This window comes from Pleurodeles waltl, chromosome 3_1, assembly GCF_031143425.1.
Source record: "Pleurodeles waltl isolate 20211129_DDA chromosome 3_1, aPleWal1.hap1.20221129, whole genome shotgun sequence".
NCBI lineage: Eukaryota > Metazoa > Chordata > Amphibia > Caudata > Salamandridae > Pleurodeles > Pleurodeles waltl.
Genome location: NC_090440.1, coordinates 289,301,731 through 289,325,398, shown reverse-complemented (window position 1 = coordinate 289,325,398; position 23,668 = coordinate 289,301,731). Strand labels below are relative to the sequence as shown.

Here is a 23,668-nt window from a genome sequence, read left to right as displayed (position 1 = left end):
TCATATGAAGTAGTGGTGTAACGGGCCAAGAGGTATGCGGTGTTCACGGACCGCAATGCCAGGCTGGAGGATGAAAACAACTTCTTCCCACCTATCGGGGGAGCGGAAGGGAATGCACCATGGGATGGGAGGCTTGGATGACCAAGCTCTCGGGGATGGGGTGCTGAGTCAGGACAGCCAGGTCATTAGGCGCAGCCCTATGCGGAGGGCTAATGTCTTATTAACAGCTCCTCTGATGGGTTTGGACCAGGTCCCCAGCAGGACATCCATAAGGGCTTCATTGAAGGGCAAAAGGTGCTCTGGTGTGTAAGCCGCAGGCTGAATGGTCCTGACAGCCACCGAAGGCAGCTCGAGGCCCAAGATCTTGGCCATTCTCTGCATCACCATGAAATAGGACGCCCCCTCACCTGTAGCCGCAGTAGGGGGAGAAAGCATACCAGCATCAGGGGAGGTATCCAGACCACTGGCTTCACCCAGTTCCTTAGCTCAGTCCATAGGGTCTTCAAGCTGGAATTTTTGTGGGTCCAGTGACCCCTCCATACAGTTACCAAATTCGTACCCCGTAAGAATAAGGGTAGGGATCCGATCTAGGGACCAAGGTCCCTGCCTAAGAATCGGCGTTGAGTGATGCCGCTCCGGCTATTTGTCAGCAATTAGTATATGATCGACGACACCCACAGTCCAGGAAACATCAGGAGCACTGTTGCCAGAACCGTCATCAGGGAAGGTCGCAAAGGTACGACAGATGCCAGTCCGGATCTGGAAGCGGACCCTGAGTGCTCCACGGAGCCAAAGCCGAAACAGAACCCAAAGGGTCCCCTTCCAACCATGTGGGGCCCAAAGGCTCTCTGACAGGTCCTCTGTTAGCCTATGGGAAACTCGGCTTGATAACACCTCTGCACGCAGGCGCCTGAAGGATTTCTACTACTCACCTTGGGTACGTCCGCATTTCCCTAGACCCTGGGATCGTACCACACTTACCTTGGTTGGACACCTTCATTCTTATACCATTTTCTTTCTTTCTCAGAGCACAACTTCGGGTCATGGTTGTAGGAAGCTGGCCTCGTGTGTGGTGGACACCAATGGTGTTGACACCTTATACCAGGTCCAGACAACCCCTATTAATGAATGAAGGCAGTGTCTAGTAAGTCAGGGCTCTCTAGAAGTAGCTATGGATGAGCAGGCAGGACTTATCTAGGGAAGAGTGTAAAGCATTTGCAATACCACAGCAGTCACACAGCAACTTATCACACCTGAACGGAACCACACAGTGTTACAAAAATAAAGGTACATTATTACAGTAGCACTAAACTAGATTACTTAGGGGCAGTCCCCCAACTAGAGGTAAGACACACTATATATATATATATATATATATATATATATATAGATGGCAGGATAATGCACAGCATGTGTATCTGCAGCTACACATGCCATCGAACATATAGATATATATAAACACACACACACACACACACACACACACACACACAGACAGTAATAACTAGGAACAAGCAATGGCAAGGAACTATAGAAATAGCTAGGACCCTAGGGGAGGGCCAAACCATATACTAAAATGGTGGAATGCAAAGTGGAGTCCCCCACCCAAGGTCATGGAGTCGTTGGAGGGGAGCTGGGAGATCATGAAACCACAAGAGGTGGGTACCTAAGTGACCCCCAACAACCAGGAGAGCAGAGGTAAGTACCTGGTCTTTCCAAGGACAGGACCAGACCAGAGGAACTCAAAGGTGGATTCTAGAAGATAAGGACCTGTAAAAGAAGGAGACAGAGTCCAGTCCACAGTAGAGAGTCTAGACGGGGCAGGAGACACTACCCACCCTTCTGTGGATGAAGCTGCGGGTCAACAGGGAGGGAAAAGATCAGCTGTGGAGCCCAGGAGCTGCAGAGAAGTCCTTGGAGCGGTGCAGATGATGTGCCACGTAAGTCGCCTGGTCGCAGATTGTCAATGGTTAGGAGCACCACCAACAAGCCTTTGCAAATGCAAAAGGAGGCAAAAGAAGAGTTGCAAGGCTGAACAGGACCAGCAAGGCCCAGGGGACAGGAACCTTGGAGGGGAGTCCGGGCTGACCCTCAACAGTTGGGAGAGCCAGCAGAAGCAGTCGCCACAGGCAACCCACTGGCAGCAGGCACAGTAAGTTGCAGTGAGGCCCAATCAGCATACCTGGAGAGGAGTCCCACGTCGCTGGAGCAGCAGAGAGGAGACTGTCATTGGAAGTATGAAGTGCTGGAGGCATGGGCTACTCAGAGCCTGAAGATCCCTCGGAGCAGGAGACAACAAGCCTTTGTTGCTGCAATAGTCATGGTGCATAGGGGTACTGTGTCCTGCAAGAGAGGCAGGGGCTCACTGTCTCCCAAAATGAACAGTGGGCAGAGAGGACCAAGGGGACCACTCAAGACCACCACCTGTGATGCAGGATTCATGAAGTTTCAGAGGAGAGCAGATCCACGCAGCCGGACTTTGTTGCTGTAGGTGCCTGCGGATGTAGGGGAGTGACTCCTTTATTCCAAGGGGGATTCCTTCTTGCTTCCTAGTACAGCAGAAGTATTGCTACCCTGCCTGAGCTGGTCAAGCAGCAGGAGGGCAGAAACTTGTCTGAACTTGTAAACCCTGAAAGGCTGGTAGGAGCAAATACTGAAGGTGGGAGGGGGGGGGGGGGGGTGAGATCCTCTAAGGAGCCCCCAGAGTGCATGGAATCATGCCACCAATACTGGTATTAGTATTGGGTTATGATTCTGACATGTTTGACACCAAACATGCCTAGGTTCGGATTTACCACTATATAGCTGGACCATAGATAATTGACCTGTGCCAGAACACGGGTAAAATGGTTTCCCCGCAATTACGATGTACAGTGCATTGGAACTGAAGTTTGTAGGGGCATCTCTGCTTATGCAGTGGTGCCCTCACACACAGGAACCTGCATCCTGCCATTTGGGCTGGAAGGGCCTACCATAGGGGTGAGTTCTAGTGACCTGGTGTGGTGACAGGGTGCATGCCCATTTTTTACACAGACTTCAATGGCAGGTCTGCAGACACAATTTGCAAGGGCTCCCTTGGGTGGCATAATACATGCTGCAGCCCATGAGGGACCTCTGGTGTCCCAATGCCCTGGGTACTGAAGTACCATATACTAGGGACTTATAAGGGAACACCAGCATACCAATTGTGGAGTGCACAAAGGTCCAAGGTAACCAAATTTGGAGGGAGACAGCACAATCACTGGGGTCCTGGTTAGCAAGATCCCAGAGAAAACAGTCTAAGCACACTGATAGAAGGCAAAACGTGGGGGTAACCACGCCAAAAAGAGGGTACTTTCCTACAGTGGTCATGCTTTAAAGACCACAAGCACATGGGGTGCGGATCTGTCATGGACATCACCCGATTGATCTCTAAAAGAATGTGACAGAAAGCTGAAAAAGACCAGCCAAAAAGTGAATGAGGGGTAGCTCTTTTCAGATCAGCGCTATATCCGGAAGACATAGTTTAAACATGGAAACATATAAAGATGACAAATAATAGAAAAGGATAAAGGAAAGAAAGGAAAAACGTATTGGCATACTAAACTATCAGCCCACTAGACGTGGCTCTGAAATACACTTCTTTTTAGGCACACATGCACATGTGAGTTCAAAAAATGAAAACCCTCACAGCACAAGAGAGCCAAGGGCTGGAAAACAAGGCAGCAGTCCCATGTTCACATATTGTACGCTGTAGTGGGCAAAAGCAAAACATGAATGACAGTTGAACACAACAAATGGATGGAGAGGGCTTACCCAATGTTCCACTATGTTTGTGTTCATGTCTTTTTTATTTATGATGTTTTTATTACAACTGGTAAAAACTGAGCCTGTCCCTATGCCAGACCTAAAAATCAGTGCATCGTACAAGAGGTGTGAGTCAACCTGGAATCTTCACTCTCCTTCATTATATGGTATAACACATACATTAGACATTACAATATCTACAGTATCTACAGTATTTCAGACTTTATTTTGCTATCACAGTATTATGATTATTGTTATTAGACGTGACACAACATTTATGATTATCAATGCATTTTCAAACAGGTAATACCTCTAGTGTTTAGGCGATATGCTAACACAGGAGTTACATGGGAAGTCATTACATCTGGAGTTGCAAGTAAGTTCATTTTGTATTATTTTACGTGACTTAATTTTTAATACTACCAGACCCAGTGTCAACATCCTGAACTTCTCCTTTTTGAGGAAGAGACTGAGAGACCGAAAATCTAATATAGGCAGAAGACCTTTGTCTTTTTTCGGAACCAGAAAGTAAAAGGAATAGCAACCACGACCTACTTGTGACAATGGAACCATCTCTATAACTCCTTTGGCCAAAAGGGCTTGGACTTCCTCGCAGAGAAGCGCCATATGATCCTCCAATATCCGATTGTATGAAGGTGGCATGGTTGAAGGAGATGTCTCGGAGGGGAGGGAGTAGCCCCTTCGAACAATTTGGAGGACCCACCTGTCCGAGGTAATGGATTGCCATTGGGGCAGGTGATGGCAAATCCTGCCACCCACTGGCTCCTGATGAACCCGTGGACTAGGAAGGCTTGGAGGCTGAAGAGGGGGTGGGGGTGGACTGGGCGACCCGCTAGCTCCCTGATCCCTGAGGGCATGGGATCCCGTGTCCGGGTAGGGGCTGTATAGCATGCATGGGTCGATGACCAGGGGGAAAAGGACGCAGTTGGGTGCCCCTTCGTAGCCACGAAAGGGGCGAAAGGAGAACTGCTGGGGTCCAGGAGCAGGCATGAGGCCAAGGGACCGGGCCGTGGCCCGGGAATCCTTAAAGCGCTTGAGCACCGAGTCTGCCTTGTCTCCGAAGAGACTGTGCCATCAAAGGGCATGTCCATCAAGGATTGCTGGACATCCCCTGAAAAGCCAGATGTTCTCAGCCAGGCGTGGCGTCTCAATGCCACCATCAATGCAACCGATCTGCCCAAAGAGCTGTATCCAGTCCACAACAAATCATGAACTTTGCTGCATCCCTCCCATCTGTTAAGGCTTGGGAAAGGATAGTCCGGGCCTCCTTCCGAACTGCAGGCAGCACTTGCGTGACCGTATCCCAGAGAGTATGGGAATAGCGGCCCAAAAGGCATGCAGTGTTCACGGACCGCAGCCCCAGACTGTTGGAAGAAAACAACTTCTTCCCCAAATTATGCAGCCTTTCTGATTCCCTATCCGGGGGTGAGGGAAGGAATGCGTCAGATGAAGAAGAAGCCTGGATGACAAAGCTCACAGGCGTGGGGTGTTGGGTGAGGAATTTCAGAAAGACGGCACAGGCCGATATCGGCAGGCAATCATCCTATTCACAGGAGCCCCTGTGCTGGGTCTGGACCAAGTACCCTAAAGGACGTCTGTCAGTGCTTCATTGAAGGGAATAAGGGGCTTGGAAGAGGAAGACCCAGACGGAAGCACGTCGGTTAGGATATTAGGCCTAACCTCCAGAGAAGGTAGCTTGAGGTCCAGGACCTCAGCCGCCCTTCTCACCACCACGGAATAAGAAGCACCCTCGTCCGTAGCAACGCTAGGAGGAGAGAGCATACCAGTGTCAGGGGAGGTGTCTAGACCACTGGCATCATTCAAATCCTGCACCCAGTCCATCTGGGGTCAAGCTGGAATTCTAAAGGGTCCAGCGTCCCCTCCATACTCTGCCCGTATCCATACCCACAAGAATAAGGGTCTGGATCAACCCTGGGACAAGGAGAGCCCATAGGGAACGGAATCAGCATCAAACTACGTTGTTCCGGCTCCAGGTCCTCGGTTATGAGGATGTGTAAGGAAATGCCTCCTTGGCATGGTTACCCCCTGACTTTTGCCCTGTGCTGATGCTAGGTTATGACTTGAAAGTGTGCTGGGACCCTGCTAACTAGGCCCTGGAATCAACACTGCACCCGCAGCCCCCAGGACCTGAAGGAACCAAACTCCAGTGCAGGAGCGACCCCCAGGCGACCCTGTGCCTAGCCCAGGTGGTGGCTACCCCGAGGAGCCCCCCCGTGCCTGCCTGCATCGCTGAAGAGACCCCGGGGTCTCCCACTGCTTTCTATACAAAACCAGACGCCTGTTTGCACTCTGCACCCGGCCGCCCCTGTGCCGCTGAGGGTGTACTTTCTGTGCCTGCTTGTGTCCCCCCCGGTGCCCTACAAACCCCCATGGTCTGCCCCCGAGGACGCGGGTACTTACCTGCTGGCAGACTGGACCGAGGCACCCCTATTCTCCATTGAAGCCTATGTGTTTTGGGCACCTCTTTGACCTCTGCACCTGACCAGCCCTGAGCTGCTGGTGTGGTAACTTTGGGGTTGCCTTGAACCCCCAACGGTGGGCTACCTTGGACCCAACTTTGAACCCTGTAAGTGTTTTACTTACCTGTGAACTTAACCTCTACTTACTTCCCCAGGAACTGTTGATTTTTGCACTGTGTCCACTTTTAAATTAGCTTATTGCCATTTTTGTCAAAACTGTACATGCTATTATGATTATTCAAAGTACCTAAGTGAAATACCTTTCATTTGAAGTATTACTTGTAAATCTTGAACCTGTGGTTCTTAAAATAAACTAAGAAAATATATTTTCTATATAAAAACCTATTGGCCTGGAGTAAGTCTTTGAGTGTGTGTTCCTCATTTATTGCCTGTGTGTGTACAACAAATGCTTAACACTACCCTCTGATAAGCCTACTGCTCGACCACACTACCACAAAATAGAGCATTAGAATTATCTCTTTTTGCCACTATCTTACCTCTAAGGGGAACCCTTGGACTCTGTGCACACTATTTCTCACTTCTAAATAGTATATACAGAGCCAACTTCCTACAGGATGGGATCGATGTTGATTGTGGGGCCAACTGACATTGGCACTGTCGACGTCTGACCCGACACCTGGGAAGGTCACCGTGGCACGACTGGCGTTGGGACAGATCCACGATTGGATCCGGAGGGGCCCTCCGGAGTCGTGGCCGAAGCAGATGACTTTGAACCCAAGGGACTCACCTGTGCCCGAAGGCACCAAAGGTGGATCGGACTGCTCAAAAACTGAGGTGCATGAACTCGTAAAACTCTTTAAGTTGGGAAGGGGTGGCTCCGGCTCCCGAGAAGTGCGGAGCCGACCCAGATGAAGGCTCAGTTGACGGAGGCCTAGAGCGTCGACACTCTTCCCGCGTCGTATTATCCAATCGATGGGGTGAAGTCGAAGAATGCATGTCCTTCTTCGACTTCTTTTTGTGACCCGAATGTCCCAATGACTTGGAGGACGAGGAATGGTGGTGACTCCACGACCGGTCTCGAGACCTTCCTCTCCGTGAGCGCCACGGAGTTGAGTGTCGGGCCGCCATGAGCTTTAGGGACCTCTCCCTCAAAGCTGTCGGGTTCATGGCCCGACACTCGGAGCACGACTTCGGGTCATGATTGCGCTCCAGGCACCAAAGACACACAAGGTGTAAATCAGTCTCCGACATAGTCGAAACGCGTTGTTCTTTTTCTTTTTGCACCGAATAAACCACTTAAATTTATTCTGTGGCTGAGCGGAGTGCGTGGCAATTATTTCTTTTGTTCTTCATATATATATATATATATATATATATATATATATATATATATATATATATATATATATATATATATATTCTTCCTAATTCCTTTTGTATATTGGCTTCTTATCAGAATAATCACCCCATGTACCCTTGTGTGTGGTCACAGAAAAGCCTTTCTGTTTAATCATCATTACAGTTCTACCCATCTAATCCTGTTAATTTCTGATGAGGCAGGAGATGAGGAACCACTAAATGATCCTGCATCCTCAGAAACTCTATTCATGATATTCCCCCATCCCTCCAAGTCTTCCACTACTCGCTCATACCTCTTAGTCACTTTGATATGGCTCTCTTCAGCTAACACCCATTCCATCGTATTCTATATTAACATATAAATATTTGGGCCTCTCGATGCCCTCCAGTAACTGGCTATAGCATAGGTTTTTATATTCTGAATTTTTCATATATAGTGACAATTTCATAAACCCCTTGTTAAGAAGAACATGTAAGAGGATACCTCTTATCTAAATCTTCTTTGCTCTCAGATGGGGCTGTGACACACAACCCTACATTTTGATGTATATGCTCTCAAAGAGCTTAATGTCTCATTTGGGATCCACAATACACCAGGCACATCGGTTACTCAAAGCCTTCATTTACTTTCTTAGGGTCCAGGCTAGTGCCCATAGCTAAGCTGTTCCTCTCAATAACCAATGTTCATACTTTGAAGCCTTGCACCTGCAGTGATCATGAATCAGACAAATAGGTCACTTCCTAATCCTCTAATGGTAAGGTGGAACAGATTTCCTAGAAACTAGAAATAACATAAGGCACTCGGAAGAGACAAGAGTGTTCTCAATTTTTTTTTAAACTACAGAGTAGCATGGGAAGGTGCATAGGAGAAAATGCTGCCCACTGACTTCCTGCTTTAGTGGCACCATTTTTCTGGTCCTTCTGTTTTGGTAAATCAAGATTATGAAAAAACACTATTAGGAAAAAACGATTACATTGTAAAGACAAAAATAATTTACCCATGTAGTAGTTTTAGTAATATGGTTAATGAAGAAAGGCCTCCCATTTGGTGCATGCCGTAGTTCCCAGCCTGTGGGTAGGAATCCAGATTCCAATTCAGATTGCGCATTACAAGAAGGTTGAAACACCTCAGACGATGGACCTTGTGGCTGATGGCATTCAGGCACACTTGACCCAGAAGACGGCTCCGCTACATCAATGGAAGTCTATTAAATAAAAATAAAAATAAAGACAATGTAATATGCAATGATGCAATTAAATAAAATATAGCATCCTTAACCCCTTCGCTGTCAGGCCTTTTACCCCTCAGGTGCCAGGCCTTTTTTTGGCTATTTGGGGCAGGTTGTGCTTATGCCCTCATAACGATTTGGCCACATAAGCTACCCATGCCAAATTTGCTTCCTTTTTTTCCAACATCCTAAGGATTCTATAGCTACCCAGTGTTTGTGGGTTCCCCTGGAGGAGACCAAGAAATTAGCCAAAATACAGCTAAAATTTCATTTTTTAAAACAAAAGCGGAACAATGGGCTACAGAAGAAAGGTTGTGGTTTATTCTCTGCAAATGGTATCAACAAAGGGTTTGCAGTGCTAAAATCACCATCTTCCCAGCTTTCAGGAACAGTCAGACTCAAATCAGAAACCACATTTTTCAACACAATTCTGGCATTTTACTGGGACATACCCCATTTTTACTATTTTTTTGTGCTTTCAGCCTTCTTCACGTTAGTGACAGAAATGGGTGTGAAACCAATGCTGGTTCCCGGACAGCTAAACATTTCTGAAAAGCAGACAACATTTTGAATTCAGCAAGTGGTCATTTGTGTAGATCCTTCAAGCTTTGCCTACAGAAAAACAGCTAAAATAAAAACATATTGAAATTGAGGTGAAAGAATGAGCCATTTCTGTCCACAATTTCTTCTCTAAATTTTTCCAGCTATGGCAGATTTTTTAAAGAAATATACTGCTAGACTCTTCTGGTTGCGGGGATGTATAGGGCTTGTAGGTACATCAAGAACCCTAGGTACCTGTAGGGAAATATGTGCTGCACCACGTTGCATCTGGATTAGTTGTTCAGCGTTCACCAGTTGCAGATTACATTTTGTATTCAGTTGAGCTGCCTATTGACTATATCTAGCGTTAGACATTGCAGTTGAGCGGTGTTTTTCCACATGGTAAACTGTGCTTGGTATTCGTATTCTTTCTCATCGAAGAGCTAGGACATATCACCGAACAGTCAGTCAGTCAGCATGATAAAAATGTACCAGACTTATGTTTTTTCAGTGCAGGGAACGGTTTGGCCTTGGGAGAAACACCTTGAGATGTTGGCAAGTTCTCAACGCTGTTCTTTTAACTCTGACCTACAGTAGCCAGCATGTTTGAATATTGCTCTTTCATGGGAGAGGTTTTCTCCAGAAAGCCCTTTCGGTTCTTTAAGATATAAAAAGGTGGCCCTGTAGAAGTGGAACTTCCAAGACCTCGGTCAGGATTAGACATTGAATGCCTGACATTTGTCCCGGGAGGGTGGATATCTCTTTCTCGCAGTTGAACGGGGTCATCTTCTTACTGGCATGAGAAAGATGAAAAGCTTGGCAGGCCCTACGGTGAGGAATTTTGACTTTTTGCTTTGCAATTATGATATAATGTAACCACATATATTTGTTGTGTACATTGCTGTTGAGAATCATTTTGGTATGTTTTCCTTTCATCACTGTTACTATTTTTAAACGTGTGCTTTCGACCTACTAATCTCCTTTTAGGAACCTCCTGGAGAAATAATAATAAATGTCTTCTTTGAACAGATAAGTGCATTCCAGAGATTTTTGTCAGCTCGGTCATTAGTGAAAACAAAACGTTTTGGCGTAGATTGGACAGGCTCAGAGTGCACAATTTAAAAGTGTAAATATGTTTTTGTTCAGAGAATTAAAGGAAGCACCAAAAACCATGTTTGAAAATGCATTTGTGAAATTAAAATGCCTTATGGTGTTGTGGCAAATGTTTTTTCTCGATTATCAGGACTTTCTAAGTTTTGGGATGGGTGCTTGCATAAAACAAAAGTATTTTCATGTTTAGAAAAGGTGCTTTTTGAAAGGAATGATGTCCCTTTTGTTCTTGACAAGAGGGTTTGGATACTTGTGTCTGCTTACAGAAAAATGCAAGAGAGGTGTAAACAGTTAGAAAATGAAAATAAGAAATTAAGTGGGCAAGTCAGCCAGAACAAATTATTGCAAGATAAAGCTGAAATCTACCAAGCTGTTACAGGAGAATCTGACTTTTCAAATTCCAGTAATGAGGAGGTTAAAAAAGGTGGGAGACAGTAGGAGCTGCATGAGCAGAGCATAGTTTGTGCACAGAGCAGCCCACAGTTTTTGGCAGGAGTTGAAATGCATTCTTTAAAAGATTACACTGAGCAAGAAGTTGACAATGTCACCAGTATAGTCAGAACACTTTTGCAGAGTAGAATGTGTATAATCAATTCAGACAAGACACAGGTACTGTCGCAAAATGTGCAGTTTCTAGGAAAACAGTGGAATCCAGAACATAGAGAGATGTTTTTACAGGTAAAACATAAGATTTTGGAGTTTGTTACTATTTGCACTAAGCTAGAGACACAGAGTTTCATGAGATTGTTTGATTTTTGGAAACAGTATAGTCCCCATCTGAGTAAAATCTTAACCCTTTGGTACAAAGTAACCAGGAAAAACATGAGTTTGAATGAGGTGAAGAAGAGCAGTGTGCTTTTGATTTGGCAAATTAAATAATTCAACGGGCTTTAGACTTGTGTACAGTGCAAGAGGGAGACATTGAGTTACATGTAACTGTTCAAGGACAATATGCAAACTGCAGCATGTGGCAAAAGCAGGGGAGGACAAGGGTGCCCCTTGGGCTTTGGCTTAGAAAACTACCTGACTTTGGGGAGTGATATAGTCCTTTTAAAAAACTGTTTTGGGGTTATTATTGGGGTCTAGTGGATACTGAGCAAATAACACTAGGTTAGAATGTAATTCTGAAACCTGAAATGCTAATCATGCAGTGGGTGATGAATTCACCTAAATCTCACCGTATAGGACCTGCACAAGATGCTAGTATCATACACTGGATCTGGTAATACAAGACAGGGCTCGAGTAGGACCAGCAGGCACTGCAGCCCTACATGAACAGGTGTCACAAATCCCTGTACAGGATGAGGAGAGGGTGCAGGGAGTACCACGGGTATAAGAGTCACCAGTGAAATGGAGTGCACCATTTGAATTATTGTCCCCTGAGGATAGAAAGCATGGAATGGTTTCTTACCTGTAACTCCAGTTCTCTCGTAGGGGTATTTCCATGATAGTCATAAGCACTGAATAGTTCTGCGCGCCTGCGGGGACCCCGGAGCACTGTTGTGTAGTATATTCTTAAGTGCAATCATCAGCTCCTTGACAAAAAAGGTCTGTGAAAAACACTTAAGAATAACAATGTGCAGCCTATGTGAACAGCTACACAAGCCAAAATTGTTAGAAGAAAAAACAGTTGTAGTGTAAATTTCACGTTTAAACCTCTATTTATTCTATAAATACATAAATAAATACATTCTCATATTTTATTTACACCTCTCATGAGAATAAAACAATGTAGGGCAGTGTAGCCCATAGGCTGCCATTATACAGAATGAAAATAGAGCTGTGCCTTTAAGAAAGTAAAGTCTTCCTGTTTCCCATCATGCACAGCAAAAGGCAGTTGCCTCAGTTCTTTTTTGGAGGCTATTAACCTGACATGAAGAAAAACAAAACATTTGTTGGAGTACCAACCTCCATAATATTCATATTCTATGTCAACTCCACCGGGGAGGAGGGAGGGTTGCTTATGACTATCATGGAAATACCCCTACGAGAGAACTGGAGTTACAGGTAAGAAACCATTCCTTCTCTCGTAGGGGATTTCCATGTATAGTCATAAGCACTGAATAGAGTAGCAAGCCCATCCCCATAACCGCGGTGGAGTAGATATAAGAATACTGAGAAAAAACATGAATCATGCAAACAAATTCTTGAGCAAAGCCTGTCCAACCTGAGCATCTGCCCTAGCGTCTGTATCAAGGCAGTAATGCTTAGTAAAGGTATGGACCGACCTCCAAGTGGCAGCCTTGCATATTTCTGCCAAAGGGACATTTCTCATCAAGGCTACAGTAGCTGCTTTCCCTCTGGTAGAGTGGGCTTTTGGCCTACCACCAAGGGATTTGTTTGCTAACTGATAACATAACATTATACATGAAACAATCCACCTGGATAAAGATTGTTTAGATGTGCCCAAACCTGTTCTGATTGGGCCATAATTAATAAAAAGCTGTTGTGATTTTCGTAAGCTTTTTGTCCTGTCCAAGTAAAATTTCAATACTCTCTTTACATCCAGAGAGTGCAGAGTTCTCTCAGCAGGAGTAGCTGGATTCTGAAAGAAAGTCGGTAATGAAATTGTTTGGTTCACATGGAAGTCGGAGACTACCTTAGGTAGAAATTTTGGATGAGTTCTCATTACCACTTTTGTAGAATGAAAAACCGTGTAGGGTTCCTGCGCGCAAAGGGCCTGGATTTCGCTGACCCTACGCGCTGAAGTGATTGCCACTAGAAAAGCAGCTTTCCATGTGAGATGCTGCAGCGATGCCTTGTGTATCGGCTCGAATGGCGTCAGCATCAGACGTGATAAGACAACGTTCAGTTCCCATGGACGAGAAGGCTTTCTAATGGGAGGAAAAACCTTCTTTAAACCTTCTAGGAAATCCTTAATAATCGGCATCCGAAAAAAGGACGTTTGTGAAGGACTCTTTCTGTATGCCGTTATCGCCGCCAAGTGAACTTTTATTGACGACAGTTGTAAGCCCGATTTTGCCAAACTTAACAGGTATGGCAGGATAGATTGTTCTCCACAGGAAACCGGGTCAATGTTGTTGTGTAAACACCAAATGCAGAATCTCTTCCACTTGCTTGCATAGGCTGATCGTGTGGAAGGGCGTTTTGCTTCCTTCAGACTTTCCATACAGTCCTGAGGTAGGTTCAAGTGTCCATATTGCACTAGCTCAGGAGCCATGCTGCCAAACTCAACGATGAGGGGTTGGGATGAGATATCTGCCCTCTGAACTTCGTGAGAAGGTCCGGACGATATGGTAGCCTGATGTGTGGTTTGAGTGACCGGTGAAGAAGGTCTGGGAACCACCACTGGCGTGGCCACTCCGGAGCAATTAGGATCATTTTGGTCTGAGCATTGGACAGCTTCTGGAGGACCGCCGGAATCAGGGGAAGCGGTGGAAAGGCGTAAAGAAATGCTCCTGACCAGCTTATCCACAGGGCATTCCCCAGTGTCCCTGGATGGTAATATCTGGAGGCGAAGTTTTGGCATTTTTTGTTTTCTGGGGTTGCGAATAGGTCTGTAGAGGGGGTACCCCAGAGTGCGAAAATGGAATGAACGACGTCGTCGTGTAGTACCCATTCGTGGTTCTCGTTCATTACCCGACTGAGGGCATCCGCTTGAACATTCTGGATGCCGGGCAGGTGAGTTGCCACTAGCGACAGGTTCCTGGCTAGAAGCCAATGCCAGATTGTCTGAGCCTCTCTGGATAAAATTCTGGACCTGGTGCCTCCTTGTTTGTTCACGTAGTACATAGTGGCCACGTTGTCTGTCTGAAGAAGGAGAGTTTCCGTTCTCAGAGAGGGAAGGAAGGCTTTGAGCGCAAGGTGGACTGCGCGAAGTTCCAGCAGGTTGATGTGATAGAGACTCTCTCTCTGTGACCACTCGCCTTGGACTCGAAGATGTTCCATGTGCGCCCCCCATCCGAGCAGTGACGCATCTGTTACGATGGTTTGAGATGGAGGCCGTTGTTGGAACGGAATCCCCACCAAGAGATTGCTGGGTAAGCACCACCACTTCAGGGATTGTAGGGTGTGAGGAGAAAGAAGGACTTTGTTCTCCCAATCGTCCCTCAGTTGACACCACTGATCCTCTAGATTTTCCTGCAATGGTCTCATATGGAGGCGAGCATTGGGAACGAGATGGATACAAGACGCCATCGAGCCCAGTAGAGAAGCTATTATTCTTGCAGTGGCTTGAGGTCTTTCCTGCAGTTGTTTGCATTTTTGGAGAATCGATAACCGTCGTTCCTCCGAAGGAAACACCTTTCCTAGCCTGGTATCTACAATGGCCCCTAAGTAATGCAACCTCTGAACAGGTGTTGCTGTAGATTTCAGAAGATTGACTTGAAGACCAAGTTTTTGTAGCAGTTGTAGAGTCCATTCGAAATGGTGCTGTGCCTCGAGACAGCTGGAGGCCTTTATGAGCCAATCGTCTAGATAGGGGTAGACGAATATTCGCTGTTTCCTCAAGTGGGCGGCTACTACCGCCATGCATTTGGAAAAAGTTCTTGGCGCTGATTTTAGGCCGAAAGGTAGAACTGCAAATTGGTAATGGCGTTTTCCGACAGTGAACCTTAGGAATTTTCGGTGTTTCTTGGTTACTGGGATATGAAAGTAAGCGTCGCAAAGATCTATCGCACATAGCCAGTCGCCCTGACGTAGATGTGGGTAAATTTGGTGTAAGGCTAACATCCTGAATTTTTTCTTTGCGAATCCATTTGTTTGCTGTCCTCAGATCTAAGATGGGACGAAACTCTTGTTTGTCTTTTTTCGGTACAAGGAAATATCTCGAATAAATCCCCTTCCCTTGTTGGCTGATGGGAACGGGTTCTATGGCTCTTTTCTGCAATAGGATATTGACCTCTAACTGCAGAGCTTGGTGGTTGGCTGTTTTGGGTGGAACAGATGGTGGAGAACTGGTGAATCTGAGAGCGTAACCATGTCTCACAATATTCAATACCCAGGCGTCTGTTGTGATGCGTTGCCACTCGTCCAGATGATTTGCGATACTTCCCCCTACCGGAGTGGGTAACGGAGGAGGGGGAAGCAAAGATTCAGGGCTTAGACGTGGGAGCTTGTCGAGGTGTCTGGGTCTGAGGTGTTGAACGACCCCTTGTCGACCTTCTGGAGAAGCCCCTCTGATGCTGCTGCTGTTGCTGAGGGCGTGAAGACGTCCAATGTGGAGCCTGATACCTGTGGGTGAACAGTCTTCTTTGATATGGGCGGAATCCTTTTCGCTGTTCCTTAGGTCGCTCCATGCCTACCGCTTTCAGGGTATCCAGCTCCGACTTCATTCTGGCCATCTCATCATCGGCATGAGAGCCGAACAAAGTGGAGCCTGAGAAAGGCAGGTTCTGTATCCTCTGCTGTGCTTCGGGTTTAAGCGATGTAAGCCGCAGCCATGCATGTCTCCTGAGCGCTATACCATGAGCATAGTTATGTGCGGATAGTGTTGAAGAATCCGCCGCAGCACTTATAATCTGGTTAGAAACCATAGCTCCCTCGCTCACGACCTCTAGGAAATCTTCCCTTTTGTCCCTAGGGAGATGCTCCGCGAACTGCAGTATAGAGTCCCAGAGGGATCGATCATATCTCCCTAATAAAGCAGTGGCACTGGCTGCTTTCATGGTGATGGATGCCGTCGAGCATACTTTTCTTCCTGCAGCATCGATCTTTCTGCTCTCTTTGTCTGGGGGAGCAGAGGAAGACGGTGACGTCGAATGCGATTTCTTCGCTGCCACTATAACTACCGAGTCTGGTACTGGGTCCGACCTCAAGAACAGAGGATCTTGCTCTGGTGGACGGTACTTTTTAATGAGTCTGGAAGGAGCAGACTTTGTTGTAGCCGGCGTGAGAAAAATGTCCATTGCTGGCTCAATAAGACCCGGAACCAGTGGAAGTAAAGGTCGTGAAGATGTCCTTTGATGCAAGGTCTCAAAGATCACTGATGTCGATGGGGCCGGAGCTGCTAGCGGGATATTCAGCTTGGTTGCCCCTCTTACTAAGACCTCCTGAAATGTGTTGACATCATCTATGGGAGACACTCTTGGGGACGGTGAATCCGATAAGGTTGGAGAGTAGTCTCGTGTGGACGATGAAGAATGTCCATGATGTGATTCCTGACGACGGTGCCTAGAGGTAGATGTACGCCTCGAGGAATAACCAGAACGCCCTGCAGATCGCGTTGGAGTCCTCGGAACAGGTTCTGGAGGAGGCGCCGGAAGAGGAGCCGTAGGTGTTACCGGCGTCTGAGGTAACGGCGACTGCCTTTGCGAGAGCTGTGGCGATGCTGGAAGTAGGATAAGCGAGGCCGAGGATTCCGAGGTTGTATAAACCCTTCTAGGCCTCTTAGATGGTCTTCTCGACGTCGAAGCACTCCTCGACGTCGAACTGCGGTGACGGCGAGTGCCTCTAGACGTCGACTCGTCTCGCCGCTGAGAACCTCTCGACGACGAACCTCGACGTCGGTGCAGTGACGGTGAACGCCTCCGACGACAAACACTCTCTCTCGACGGCGATCTCCCTCGCCGTGTCGACGGCGAGCCCGACTCGGATCTCCTTGACGTTGACTGTGTTCGCCGTGTCGACGGCGACCCAGATCCTCTCGACGTCGGATGTCTTCGCCGCCTCGACGGCGAAATAGTTGTCGACGGCGAACGATGCCTTTTTCTCGCCGGCGAAGCACTCCTCGACGGCGAACATGTTGGCGCCGTTCCCTGCTTCGACGTCGACGCTCTCGACGTCGTCGGAGATCTATGTCGTTTTTCAGCAGGTCTGGAAGGAGTCATGGAGGAAACAGGTTGAGCCCTGGTAGAAGTCTGACCTTCTCCTCGCTCTGTAGTGGAATGGCCACTTTTTTTCCTGTCCTCTCTCGCCTGAAGTCGGATCTTCTCTCTATCACGAAGGGTTCTTCTAGAGAAGGTTTTACAAATGTCACACGACTCCGGTTTGTGGCTGGATGGAAGACAAATTATACAGACCCTATGTGGATCTGTTTTAGCCTTCTTTCTTCCACAAGAAGGACATTTATCAAAAAGTGAAGGCATTTCTAACTAGAAAAAACCTCCAAATTCTGTCAGAATTTAACAGAAATCAGTAGAAAATGATCACTCAAAGGTAAAAACGTCGAGTGAAAATGAAATTCAGAAGATATTTCAATGAATTTCTGTCACAAAAGCTTTTGTGAGGTAGAGCTCAATGCTTCAGGGTCCTGTCAGCAGGAGCCGGAAAAAAGAACTGAGGCAACTGCCTTTTGCTGTGCATGATGGGAAACAGGAAGACTTTACTTTCTTAAAGGCACAGCTCTATTTTCATTCTGTATAATGGCAGCCTATGGGCTACACTGCCCTACATTGTTTTATTCTCATGAGAGGTGTAAATAAAATATGAGAATGTATTTATTTATGTATTTATAGAATAAATAGAGGTTTAAACGTGAAATTTACACTACAACTGTTTTTTCTTCTAACAATTTTGGCTTGTGTAGCTGTTCACATAGGCTGCACATTGTTATTCTTAAGTGTTTTTCACAGACCTTTTTTGTCAAGGAGCTGATGATTGCACTTAAGAATATACTACACAACAGTGCTCCGGGGTCCCCGCAGGCGCGCGGAACTATTCAGTGCTTATGACTATACATGGAAATCCCCTACGAGAGAAGTTTGTTTTACTAATGATTCATTCAAATATGTGGGTACTAAAAGGCATTGGAAAGCAGTGTCATACAATCCAGTTTCTGAAAAGTCATTCTCTACCACAGGAGAAGGAAAAAATAGCCAATTTGCAGAGTTTTACACTGTGTGTGAGGTCCTAAAGCAAGAGCTGTCTGTGACGTGTCATTTTTACTCTGATTCTTGGTCCAGTGCCAATGGATTTGCCGTTTGACTTTCCACATGGCATGCACATAACTGGTTCATTCATTCAAAGGAAGTGTGGAGCAAAGAGTTGTGGCAGGAAATTTGGGAAATGTTAGAAAAGAGTAAAGTGCTTGTTGTCCCAATGACTCACTAGAACGCTGGCTCAATTCCCTTGTAGACCTCAAAGACAAAAGTTCAGAGGCAGAAGTGTCAACCCAGAATTCTGACTTGGTGGGAATGTCTAAGTGGGCGCACCAGAAATGTGGACACCTGGGAGAAAAAGCCACTTACAGGTGGGCAGAGATTAGAGGGAATCACATTCCCTTAGATTTGATAAAAACTGTGATTTTGCACTGTCCTATTTGTAAGCACACATAACAGAGATCTGTCCCACAAACAGTCAAAGATCAATTGGGGAGAGGAAAGTTGCCATGACAGATAGAAATCAAAGCTAGTCTGTTAAATATAAGAGAAGCTGATTTATTCATACAGATTGGAGACAGAATTGTCCAACTTGTCATAAGTGCATTGTTTGGGGGATTGGAAAGGAAGGGGACTGCCCCACCTATTCTGACAGTGCAAGGAAAGGTAAGCTGTGTTCCAGCAGATAAAAACCTCAGTGCTAAGGTGTGGTTTGAGTCTCCAAATGGCCATTCAGAACCTGCAGAAATTATAGCAAAGGGCCCCAATAACGTCCTGCTAATTATAAAACCAGAAAAGGAAAAAGGAGAGCACATTTCAGATGATGAATGTTATTTGCAAGGAAAGTTACACTTGTTTCTTTTACAGATCTTACTACGACTTGCCATTGACCAAGAGTGTGCTGTGTGGTCTCCCTTTGGGTGTTTGCATGTGGGGTTGGGGGAGGGACCGCACCCCCAACTTGAACCTGATTGATAACCTTTGTGCAACGCTCCTGCTGCTTTTGAAGTACAAAACCTATGGTTCCATTTAGTGCAACTTGTGCTACACAGATTCAAGTTCTACATGGGAACAATACAGAGTACCATGGATGTTCTGTCAACCTGTTTGATAAACTTTTTTCCACTGGAACTAACTCATGGCTAGTTATCATCAGATGACTGCTGCCAGTCTCATTAAGCATGTTTAAGTTGCCAGTTGGCTGACTATTCTTGCCTGGGAACACTTATATTCCAGCAAACCTTACAGGTGAACCGTGTACCTGTACATGATTAGAACTCATGATGTTTCCATCTAATTCTATATCAACTTGCTATCCTAGAGACACTATTCAATCAGTTATTATCTCAATCAGAAAATATAAGCTTCAGTCTTTTCATTGTAGTTGTGCCCGATTTAAATGTTTATAAGATCAATATGTTAATCCACTTCCACTGCTTTCTAGTGATTGCTTTTATCAGTGCGTTATGTTGCTGTATACAATGCAAACATGATTTGCTTATGATTTATTTTTATTTTTTTTTAAATAAGAGGAAAGTACACAAAGTCATTGATCAAAGGGTGGAAATGTAGGGAAATATGTATTTTTGACCACTGACTTTGTGTTGAACCACTTTGCATCTGGATTAGTTGTTCAGCGTTCACCAGTTGCATATTACATTTTGTATTCATTTGAGCTGCCTAATGACTTTATCGTAGCGTTAGACATTGCAGTTGAGCTGTGTTTTTCCACATGGTAAACTGTGCTTGTTTTTCGTATTCTTTCTCACCGAAGAGCTAGGACATATTATCACGAACAGTTAGTCAGTCAGCATGATAAGAATGTACCAGACTTATGTTTTTTCAGTGCAGGGAACAGTTTGGCCTTGGGAGAAATGCCTTGAGATGTTTGCCAGTTCTCAACGCTTTTCTTTGAACTCTGACCTACAGTAGCCAGTATTTTGAATATTGCTTTTTCATGGGAAGTGCTTTCTCCAGAAAGCCCTTTCGGTTCTTAAAAATATAGAAAGTTGGCCCTGCTCAGTACCGGTGGAATTTCCAAGACCTCGGTCAGGAGTAGACATCAAATGCCTGACATTTGTCCCATGAGGATGGAAATCTCTTTCTCACAGTTGGATGGGGTCATCTTCTTGCTGGCATGAGAAAGATGACGAGCTTGGCAGGCCCTACGGTGATGAATATTTACTTTATTCTTTGCTTTGCAATTATGATATAATATAACCACATATATTTACTGTGTACATTGCAGTTGAGAATCAGTTTGGTATGTTTTCCTTTCATCGCTGTGACTATTTTTAAACGTGTGCTTTCGACCTACTAATCTCCTTTTAGGAACCTCATGGTGAAATAATAATGTCTTTCTTGAACTGAGAAGTGCATTCTAGAGATTATTGTCAGCTCGGTCATTAGTGAAAGCAAAACAGTGCCCAGAGCCAATAAATGAGCTGCACCTTACAATGGGTTTTCATTGTATACCGGATTTCCAGCAGTTCTTTTGGTGAAATATAAAGAGTAAAAAATATGTATCAAGGAAACCTTTGTATTTCCAAAATGGGCACAAGATAAGGTGTTCAGAAGCAGTGGTTATTTGCACATCTCTGAATTCCGGGGTCCCCATACTACCATATGAATTACAGGGCATTTCTCAAATAGATGTCTTTGTTTTTTTTTTTTACAGACTCTTACATTTGGAAGGATAAAATGTAGAGGAAGACAAGGGGCAATAAGACTTGGTACCTCACTTGCGTGGGTAGGACTAATGCCCGCAACAGAAAACACAACATGGACACATCACATTTTTACATTGAAATCTGAAGTGTTTTTTGGAAAGTGCCTACCTGTGGATTTTGGCCTCTAGATCAGCCGGCACCTAGGGAAACCTAGCAAGCCTAAAAATGTATGAAAAACAGACACCTAGGGGAATTCAGAATGTGGGGCTCTCACCAGGTTCTGTTACCCAGAAACCTTTGCAAACCTCAAAATTTGGCAAAAAAAACAAAAGAAAAAAAACTTTTTCCTCACATTTCGGTAATGGCAAGTTCTGGAATCTGAGAGGAGCCACACATTTCCTTCCACCTAGCTTTCCCCCAAGTCTCCCAATAAAAATGGTACCTTACTTGTGTGGGTAGGCCTAGTGGCTGCAACAGGAAATGCCCCAAAAACACTACATAGACACATCACATTTTTCAAAAGAAAACTGACCTGTTTTTAGCAAATTGCCTAGCTGTGGGTTTTGGCCTCTAGCTCATCCGTCACCTTTGCGGGGGGCACCTGCATTTTTGGTCCTGGGCTCAGCAGCCATCTAGGGAAACCTACCAAACCCAGACATTTCTGAAAACTATATATCCGAGGGAGCCCAGGGAGGTGTGACTTGCGTGGATCCCCTAGTCTTTTCTTACCCAGAATCCTCAGCAAACCTCAAATTTAGCTAAAACAAATCAAAATTGAGGGGGAACCAATGCGGGTCCAAAAGTGCAGTTTGGAAAAAACACATTTTAGTCTGACAAATGGGGCAGAATTTTAATTGGTATAGATGCGACAATGCTGGGTGGTAGCAATTTTGTGGATTCCTGCAGATTCCGGAAGGTTCCATCACAAAAATGTGGGGAAAATGTGTGATTTCACGCAAAGTTGGAGATTTACAGGGCATTGTGGGTAAGTGCGGGTGCATGTGAAGCACACCACCGTGGACTCACCCAGATGTTTAGTTTTCAGATGTGTCTAGGTCTAGTAGATTTTTCTACATGGCAGCGTCCCAAAAGTCCAAAAAGTGTAGGCCTCACCATTCCAAGTGGGACGATTTTGAGAGTTAGACAAGCTCTCATGGCCCAAATGTCAAACCAAAACCCAAAATAATCAACTGTCCTCTTGCTTGTCATTGGGATAAGATTTTTTAGTGTGCGTGGGGAGAGCTGAAAGACTGTTAAACCCCTTCAGGTGGGGTGGGGGCATAACCACGCCCATACTGGTTGGTAGCCACCACGCCACAATTTTTTTATTACCTGGCATCTAGTAGGCTTTCTACCCACCCCCTCACCCTGGGGAGAGGATCGGGGTAATTGCCCCATCTGCCCACCAGTGGGCAGAACAACTCTGTCCCCATTTATTGGGGGTGGGGATATGGCCATACCGCCACCCTCTTTTTTTAAAAACATTCTTCCCTGGTGTCTGGTGGGCTTTCTGCCCCCCCTGGCGGGCAGATGAGCCTTACAAAATAGGCTGATGTGCCCCCAAGGGGGGGCAGAAATGGCCTAAAATAAATGTTCTCCCCAGGGCACACAGAAATTAAATTTACATGCTGGATAGTTGTTTATGTACATTAATATCAATAGCGCAGTGCAATACAATAATTCTTCTAACAACTTTGCTGTGCAAATTTTACAAAAAATAAGATTTGTAAAACATTTTGTATGTTTTATCAGCCATTTATTGTCTATATATGTGTAATACTACTTCATAATTAAAAGCTGTCTTAGTAAATAATAGACCTGTAAAATCCATGGACCTATAGAACGATCAAACAATTTTAGTGAAACACTATGGGCCTCATTACGACCCTGGTGGTCAAAATGGCTGCCAGGGTTGCAGTGGCAGTCGGTCTGACGCCACATTATGACCGCGGTGGTAGCGCGGCGGTGGGACTGCCAGCACGCCAGTTTTAATCTCCACAGTGGTCTGGCAGTGCTGGATGTCCTAATCTGCCAGGGCAGCACTGCAAGCAGCACCATCCTGGGGATTATAGCCCCTTTCCCCGCCAGCGGTTTCATCGCAGGAGCCCAGCTATGAAAAAGGTGGCAAAGACGGGGTGCAGGGTGCCCCATGGGGGCCCGTGCACCTGGCATGGGCAGTGCAGGGCCTCCCCTGGCCAGCCCCGTCACAATGTTTACGGTCTGCTTAGCGGACATTGAAGGTTTGCGACTGAGTTTCCGCCCGCTGACCCAGCAGGAAAATCGTATTGGCCCTGGCGGGGAAGCAGCTACTATGGCAGAAACCTCCCAGTCGGAACTCCGGCGGACAGGCTTTTCCATCTGCCGAAGTTGTAATGAGGGCCTATATCTACTGAGACTGTAAGAGGGTGTTCAATGGCTCCTTCATATTCTCACATTGTCGACACCTTATTAGAAGCTGCCCATTAAAGGTAAAGCCAACAAATGCTCATCAGAAGTCCCCTCCAGTCACTTAATCACTGAAAGTTTTTAGTCAGTTCACTATTGGCTAAGCAGGAGTCAACCCAAGCACAAACCAGTGCCAAACTATTTCTAAAGGATATGCAACAGCCAATGAGCAAACAACTTCAGGAATAGTTCATGTGAGGGGCACATGCAAGATTAGGATGCCAGCTAAAGATTCCTTTTAATAAGGAGGTGTTGTGTGAAAGGAGGGTCTGCAAAGAGGGTGTGGTAGG

General features: G+C 45.8%; 1 protein-coding gene across 1 annotated transcript in view; it reads right to left on the bottom strand.

The window, feature by feature from the left end:
• The window catches only part of NEDD4 (NEDD4 E3 ubiquitin protein ligase), a 1,239,834-nt gene that overhangs the window by 586,518 nt on the left and 629,648 nt on the right, over window positions 1–23,668 (bottom strand). Inside the window, exon 14 of the mRNA XM_069222425.1 lies at window positions 8,606–8,812. Coding sequence (XP_069078526.1) covers window positions 8,606–8,812 — 207 coding nt within the window. The remainder of the gene's footprint in view (window positions 1–8,605; window positions 8,813–23,668) is intronic.